The 8,611-nt window shown below is 40.8% G+C and overlaps 1 protein-coding gene across 1 annotated transcript; it reads left to right on the top strand.

Annotated features, from left to right (window-relative positions):
- Positions 1-737: 737 nt before the first annotated feature.
- On the top strand, positions 738-2,416 carry PRMT6 (protein arginine methyltransferase 6). The gene has a single exon (XM_030206359.1). The coding sequence runs from the start codon at positions 839-841 to the stop codon at positions 1,850-1,852; it is 1,014 nt and encodes a 337-aa protein (XP_030062219.1). The 5' UTR covers positions 738-838; the 3' UTR covers positions 1,853-2,416.
- Positions 2,417-8,611: the final 6,195 nt, after the last annotated feature.

Below are 8,611 nucleotides of genomic sequence, written 5' to 3'. Positions count from 1 at the left end.
ATTCAAGAACAGCTACCATTAATGGTGATTTTTTTTTTAATCTTGATGGTGAGCACAGCTGTTTACATTTTTTTCAGTTAACATTAAATTAAGAAACAAACCTCAGACTGGGGTTGTAATCTCCGTAAGACCCTCCAGGAGCAAGCACATACTGCCAAGATGAGCTTGGCAACAGATGCACAAGCATTTGGCTCTGCCATAGTCATTATCAGAGTGCTCCTTCCCCCTAGTCAAGTTTTACTGCTTAATTAGAAGCTGCAAATTGCACATAAGTTGACGCTCAACGTGGGAAAGAAGAAATATATGTCTTGATTTTGAGGGGAAAAAACTCTACAGTGGCAGAGTATATAATATTCCACTGTACAGCAATTCCCTAAGAGATTCAATGGGGGGGGGGGGGGGGGGGGGGGGGGAGGGACTCAAGTCTTACCGCTTCCCTCTATGTCAGCTTTGCCATGAGACAAGATAATTAGCCTAAGGGGATCTCAAAATAATCCTTCTTCGTTCCCACATTTGCACTTGCACCTGGAGTTTAGATTCTTTTTTTAGTCCTCCTGCACAGTATTTCTGTTATCACACTAGCAGAAAAAAAAAAGTTAACACCATTAACACCATAGTGTTCCTAGGTTTTGAGCTATTGCTCATTTGCAAAGCCGACGTCATACCGTTAAAACTGCCGGGGGAAACCAGCGCAATCACTCCACACTACAAATCCCAGGCTTCCCAACAAGCCCTCAGCACTAGGCGCCGCCTGCGCAGTACTCAATGCGGAAGCGGTTGTTTTGTTTCTATCGTGTGTGTTCGTCCACGCGGTTACATCCACTTACAAGCAACCAACATGTCCCTGCCCCGAAAGAGGAAGAGGCAAGAGTGCGAGTACTTCGATTGCTATTCAGATGTGAACGTGCACGAAGAAATGATCGCGGACGAAGTTCGCACCAACGCATACCGGCTGGGAATCCTGCGCAACGCGAACGCCCTGCGGGGGAAAGTGGTGCTGGACGTGGGAGCAGGTACGGCCATCCTCAGCGTCTTCTGTGTGCAGGCGGGCGCCCGGCGGGTTTACGCGGTGGAGGCGAGCACGATCTGCCGGCAAGCCCGCGAGGTGGTGAAGCTGAACCGCATGGAGGAGCAGATCACCGTGATCGAGGGCGTGATGGAGAGCGTGGAGTTGCCCGAGAAGGTGGACGTGATTGTGAGCGAGTGGATGGGCTACGCCCTGATGTACGAGTCCATGCTGAACTCGGTGCTCGCCGCCCGGGATCGCTGGCTGAAACCCGGCGGCCTCATTCTGCCGGCCTGCGCCGAGCTCTTCATCGTCCCGGTTAGCGACCCCGCCACGGACTGGCGCCTGGATTTCTGGAGCCAGGTGAAGAAGCAGTACGGAGTGGACATGAGCTGCATGACCACCTTCGCCAGAAAGTGCATTATGGGCGAGGAAATGGCAGTGCAGCCCCTGTGCGCTGAGGACGTGCTGGCTCACCCCACGCGCTTTGCACGGCTGGACCTGAGCCGGGCCACGCTGGATGACATCCGGACGCTGTCGGGCGGCTTTAGCTGCTATTGTTTCGGCTCCGCTCGCATGCACGGCTTCTGTATCTGGTTCTCGGTCACCTTTCCGGGAGGTGAGAAACCCCTCGTTTTGTCCACCTCCCCCTTCCTGGAGGAAACTCACTGGAAACAAACTGTCCTATACTTGGACGAGCCGGTGCCGGTGGTCCAGGACACTGGTATTAGCGGGGACATCACCATGACGCCTTCCGAGCACAACCAGAGGCACCTGCGGGTACGGCTCGATTACAGAATAGGAACCCAGGAAAAGAAAACGAAGAATTACCGAATGGGGGACTGAAAGAGGCAGCGTCTTCAGTGCTGCTTTTCTTGCATCTAGCTTTGGTAGTGGCGTAAAAATTTGCTGCACTCTGCCTAACCTGGCTATCTTTTAGTAATGTTGTTATATTAACGGCCAGATGACTAAGGAGTGTTCCCATTTTGTATTTGTGAAGAAAACACTTTTAGTATATCCAATCCTATTTTTATATTTTCTCACCGAAGCAGTGTTTAATAAAGTTTTCACACTATAGTTAGTAAGGATCTGCAATGTGGAAAATTCCTTTACTAAAGTCTGTGTATAGTTTCTCCCAGTTTATAAATGTAGTATCTGTGCACCTGATGGTTGAGTATAGAAGGTAAGCCTAATCAGACACTCTTCTAGTAGATTTTGTTTATTTGTATTTTTTAGTGGGATTTACTAACCACCTTTATGAAGAGATTAACCCAAGGCAGTGTACAGCAGGTACAGTTGTAACAAAGCTTATTTTGTTAAGAGCATAACAATCATAAAGTGACAGTATAAACATAAATACAATAAATGAGGTAAACTTGAAAACAGCAAATTGAAACCTAATAATAGGGCTACTGTGCAACAGGATCAAAAATATACACATTTAACAGCACTGAAATTCAAATAACAGATGTAATACGAAGTCAGTATAATACTAACGAAACATTTATTAAGCAGAAAACTTCTACTGGACTCTACAAAGTTCACAGCATAAGTTTAATTCTTAAAATGCGGACTCGACACGAGTCGTGTTTCGGCCGCTCAGGCCTGCCTTAGGAGTCCCTAAAAACAGGACATAATGTAAAAATGACAAAGCATGACAAACAAAAATATAAAATATTACTTGACTTGTGTCTCATATAATATAGAACTAATTGAAAAAGACCAAAAAGTAATTGCAAATTTACACAATCTTAAAATATATAGATCTAGTAAAAGGCAAATGATACAGAAAGCAAATAATATAACAAAAAAATTAAAAAATTATACAATAAAATATAAGAGAACACAAACAGTAATATGTGGATGATAAAAATATTAATGAAAACATTGTCATATAAGAGAGTACATTTATAATGCAACTATTTAGACTGGTATAGGTATAGTCTTACATAAGAGAGAACATATATGTATTGGCAAATGAAAAGTGCAAACAACCTTCAAACAATACACTAAAACAAATTATATTTACTAAAAGAATGAACTTGAAAATGCAAAAACAACTACAAATATAAACCACAAGAATATAACATCTAGTGATGCATTCACAATCTAGACATACTAATCACCTAGCTACTGGTAACCAGAGACTATGCATAAAAAAACTGATGATGGTAAACCTAATAGTATGGACAGTACCTGCGTGTAATTCTTAAACTGAAACCTTTAGATAAAGAACCAATAATAGAAAAACTTAATTGTGTTGGAGATTCCTGTGTGTTATTGCCAAACTTGAACCTATGAGTAAAGAAACTAATGATAAGAACTTAATAGTTTGGAAAGTACCTGTATGTTGTTGCTTAAATAATTTCTGGAAGACGTAACAATCTTCTGAAAGAATGGTAGCAAACTAAGGGAGATAAGTGAAAATTGTGGATGAGAATATCTTTGCATAAAAAAGTATAACTCGCATCCTAATCCTTAGAGTTGATAGACTGTCTGGCTAATGTGCTCTCAATCAACAGACAGTGTATGCAAAGCTTGAGATATATCAACTGAAAGCGGTGGTGTCAAAACTGCAATGTTTAGAACTCCGACGCTGATTGCTACACTGGCCAACAGACAGTCCTCTAAGGATTAGTCTGTCTAGATAGTGAGTACATCACAAGATGTTATATTCTTGTGGTTTATATTTGTAGTTGTTTTTGCATTTTCAAGTTCTTTCTTTTAGTAAATATAATTTGTTTTAGTGTATTGTTTGAAGGTTGTTCGCACTTTTCATTTGCCAATACATATATGTTCTCTCTTAGGTAAGACTATACAAGTTACAGTCTAACTAGTTGCATTATAAATGTACTCTCTTATATGACAATACATATACATTAATGTTTTCATTATCCGCATATTACTGTTTACATTCTATTATATTTTATTGTATTGTATATTTTTTTTTATTGTTTAATTTTTATTTTATATTTGCTTTCTGTATCATTTGCTTTTTGAATCATTAGCCTTTTACTAGATCTATATTTTAAGATTGTGTAAATTTGCAATTACTTTTTGGTCTTTTTCAATTAGTTATATTATTATATGAGACATAAGTCAAGTAGTATTTTATATTTTTGTTTGTGTCATGCTTTGTCATTTTTACGTTATGTACTGTTTTAGGGACTTCTGAGGCAGGCCTGAGCAGCCAAAACACGACTCGTGTCGAGTCCACATTTTAAGAATTAAACTTATGCTGTGAACTTTGTAGAGTCCAGTAGAAGTTTTTTGCCTTCATCTTTTCTGTCTCTTTTGCTGTGACTTTTTCCTTTGGCGTGACCAGTGCGGAGGATTGTGTTCTTCTGTGTTTGTCGCACACATTTATTAAGTACACATTTGAAGCTGGACAAAGAGCTCATTCCTTCTTGGTTCATACCCATTTTGCCAGCCTGTGAGCTGTTGATGGAGAAAAGATCTACAAAATCCTGAATGGAGTGAAACTGATGCCCTTCAAAAAAGTAAAATGACTAAGGGACATGAGGTTACACAGTAATACATTTAAAATAAAGAGTAGAAATTGTTGAGTGAAAAAATACTTAAGCTTAGGAACACATTGCCAGAGGATGTGGTAAGAGCATTTAAAGTAGCTGTGTTTAAAAAAGGTATGGTCAAACTCCTGGATGTAAACTTCGTAAAGGGTTATTAAGGTAGACAGTGGGAAAGCCACTTCCTATCCCTGGATATAATATTTTGGGATTCTGACAGATACTTGTGACCTGGACTGGCTACTGTTAGGAAACAGGTTACTGAGCTAGATGAACCATTGATCTGAGCTAATAGAGCAGTTCTTACATTCTTAGAGTTAGAGGACAGATGAATGCTATGTATGTAGGGTAATAGGTTTGAGCTATAGAAAAAAAATTCAAGTGTTATTGAGATTGTGGTAGCGTTTGCACATTCAGAGGCAACATTTCTACAATCCTTAAGAGCTCAGGCGTCTGCTTAACTCCTACATGTACATGAACTGGAAATGAGTGAGCAGTTCTTAGAAGTTGCAGACCTTTTTTAGAAGACAGTAAATAAGTTCATGCTACACTTTCATACCAGTAGAAATTCTCAAAAAAAAAAAAATCACTGGAAATATTGTAAATGATCACACTAGACAGAGGTCCGCTGTTTGATAAAAAAAATTATTCAGAAGACTCGTCCCTTCATAGCTAAAAGCAATATTAAGTTGCTATTGCTGGAAAACTATTGGAACTTTTTCTGTCCGTTCCTGCAGAACTTTAGTACTTCAGTTCAATCCACACATCATGGCCCAGTGTAAGTTTTTCATGGAGATGGGGTGTCGCAAAAGACTGGACTGAATTGGGCATCCCCTTTGCTCAATCCACACATCATGGCCCAGTGTAAGTTTTTCATGGAGATGGGGTGTCGCAAAAGACTGGACTGAATTGGGCATCCCCTTTGCAAGGGGCTTTTGTGCCCTGCCCAAAAACTGAAAGGAGGCCTTACATATTGCATGCTGAGTTCCTGGCATGCACTTGTATTTTTTATTTTTGTTACATTTGTACCCCACGCTTTCCCACTCATGGCAGGCTCAATGCGGCTATGGAGGGTTAAGTGACTTGCCTAGAGTCACAAGGAGCTGCCTGTGCCGGGAATCAAACTCAGTTCCCCAGGACCAAAGTCCACCACCCTAACAACTAGGCCACTCCTCCACTCTGAGAGACCATGAACACTTGGCTCAGGGTACTAGTGATATTGCGTTCCAATATTGGGAGAAATGGCAAATGGGTCTGGGTTTTAGGATAACCAAAATACGGAAATTTAAATTGGGTCTTGTAACAAGTATTTGCAAACACCTCTGAAGAACAGTTGTTATGGATGCCTTGAAGATCAGATGTACTGCCAGACTTTTGAGTGCCAGCACCAAATAAGGGATTTCAAAAGCAGGCTATGTATTATTATGTTATTAATAACATTAAATACTTATCTTACCCATCAAAGTGCCTCCAGGAAAATCAAGGTGTCCTAAAACTTCTTCAATCCTTATGTTCATTAAAACCTTCTTCTTCTAATCATAACTTACCCCAAAGGCTTTAGTAAACAGTTTAAGCTTTACCTTAAAAGTCTTATGATACCTTAAAGAATTCACCCTAAAGTTGTTGGTGCAGTTCGTAATGCCTGAATCTGCTGGTCACCAGCAGCAGTCCATTCTGTAAGAGCTGAGTGTTACTGTAGAGCAGCTTCATGAATGAGATCTGCCTCTTTGACGGTCACTGGCTTGCAGTATCCAAATCTGTGATTATAGGGAGACTACAGTTAGGGAACATGAAAAGAAAAAGACCTCTTGGGGCACAGAACAAAAGCCTATAATGTGGAAACAAAGCAGAATGGTTGAGAATAAATAAGCTAGAAGAAACAACAGAAAACTGAAAAACAAAATAAAGGAAAGGGAAATGGGACTTGATATACCGCCTTTCTGAGGTTTTTGCAACTACATTCAAAGCGGTTTACATATATTCAGGTACTTATTTTGCAAAGAGAAACATGGAAAGTGTGGTGAGAGGTAACAGCAGAACTGACAAAGGCTAGGGAGACTAAGGGGATGGTTGCTCCTAAAGCAGTGGTTCTCGGCCCAGTCCTTGAGAGGCACCTTGCCAGTCAGACTTTAAGGAAATTCACAAAGAATATGCCTGAGATATTCATTGTGGATATCCTGAAAACCTGACTGGTTTGGTGTGTCCTGAGGCTAGGTTGAGAACCTCTGCTTTATTGTAATCCCCTGGTCTTTGTACTTTTTGAAACAATGAGAAAATCCATATCCTACCCCCCCCCCCCCCCCCCCCCCCCCCCCCCCTTCAGCCCTCTTCTTTACAAACTGAAGAGCCCTAACCTCATATGGGATGGGTTCCATCCCTTTTATCATCATGGTCGCTCTTCTTTGAACCTATATCTTTTTTAGATACATCAACCAGAATTGAATGCAATACTCAAGGTGAGGTCACACTATGAAACGATAGCGAGGCAATATAGTATTCTCGGTCTTATTTACCATCCCTTTCCTTACAATTCCTAGCAACCTGTTTGCTTGTTTGTTTGTTTGCCGCCAGGAACCTTAGGCGGTTACACAACAGTCCAGCTTCACCCAGCTGTGCCCCTCTTTACTAGCAAGACAATGGAAGGGTGTGACATTTCAAAACCTTTACTGTCCAGGGTTCTCAACCCAGTCCTTGGGCGGGACACACCAAATCGGTCAGGTTTTCAGGATATCCACTGAGTATGCATGAGATTAGATTTGCATACAACAAAGACAGCGCATGCAAATTTCTCATTCATATGAATATCTTGAAAACCAGACTGACTTGCTGTGTCCCAAGGTGAAGAGCCCTAACCTGTTTAGCCTTTCCTCATAGGGAAGCCATTCCATCCCTGAAATTATTTTGGTCTTCTCGCCCTACAGTTTCTAGTTTTGCTGTATCTTTGTGGTATGGCGACCAGAATTGCACATGGTACTTAGGGAGCAAAACAGAAGCGTTATGATATTCAAAATTTAATATTCCAATTTCCATTCCTTTCCTAATCCTAACATTCCATTTGCTTTGTTAACCTTGTCTTCACTTAAGAGACTGCCACCAGCAGAATAAACCAACCAACAATATAAACCAGGGTTATCTAACATTTTTCTATCAGAGGCCACATTTTTTTCTGGGATTCTGTGTATGGCACCTTAATTTCTGCGTGGAAATTGAAGTATATTCTATAACAATGCGCCTAACTTAATTGGTTAACTAGTTAATCAGCGCTGTTGGATGTTAAGCAATTATCAGCACTCATTGGCTTTCATTAAGATTTATATGCACTAAGCATATTCTGTAACATGGTATGCCTAAATTCTAAGCTGCATAGTTAAAAGGGAGGCACGGTCATGGGCGGAGCATGGGTGTTTCTAAAATCTATTCATGTCATAGAATACACCCGCTATGCGCAATTTACGCCAAGTAAAAAAATGTCTACATTTGGTCGCCTAGCAAGGTATTCAGCATTATTCTATGTACCACACAGAAATTTAAGCCTATTCTATAAAATTTAGGCTTACTTTACAGAATATGCCTAGGTGTATTTTTTTTCCATGTAGAATTTTCAAGTGCCATGTATAGAATCTAGCCTTTTATATTTTGTAACATTTGGAGGGCCAAAACAGGCGTACGAATGCACATTCATGCTCTCGGAGAATTTCATATGTGCCCACCCTCCCCCCGCACCTTCACCCAATTGTGAAAAATTGCAGGAAGACTGTAGGAAACTGGGCATCCAAATGGCAGATGAAATTGAGTGTGTACAAATGCCAAATGATGAACATTGGGAAGAATAATCCAAATCATAGTTACCTGATGCTAGGGTTCACCTTAGGAGTCAGCACTCAAGAAAAAGATGTACATGTCATTGTGTAGACAACATGCTGAAATCTGCTCAGTGTGCAGCGACAGACAAAAAAAAGCAAACAGGATGCTAGGAATTCCAAGAGTTCCGTGCAGAACTGCCGTTATAGAATCCACGCATAGCATGTGTCTTCCCAGTGTCTAAGTTTGGGTGCTCGTTATTGAATCTACCCCTAAG

Source organism: Microcaecilia unicolor, chromosome 6, assembly GCF_901765095.1.
Source record: "Microcaecilia unicolor chromosome 6, aMicUni1.1, whole genome shotgun sequence".
NCBI classification, from domain to species: Eukaryota; Metazoa; Chordata; class Amphibia; order Gymnophiona; family Siphonopidae; genus Microcaecilia; species Microcaecilia unicolor.
Note: the sequence above shows the minus strand (reverse complement) of the source record. Positions and strands in the feature narration are given on the sequence as shown.

Bases quoted from the DNA above. Each gene is read 5' to 3' on its own strand.
- PRMT6 (XM_030206359.1), top strand. From the start codon at position 839: ATGTCCCTGCCCCGAAAGAGGAAGAGGCAAGAGTGCGAGTACTTCGAT.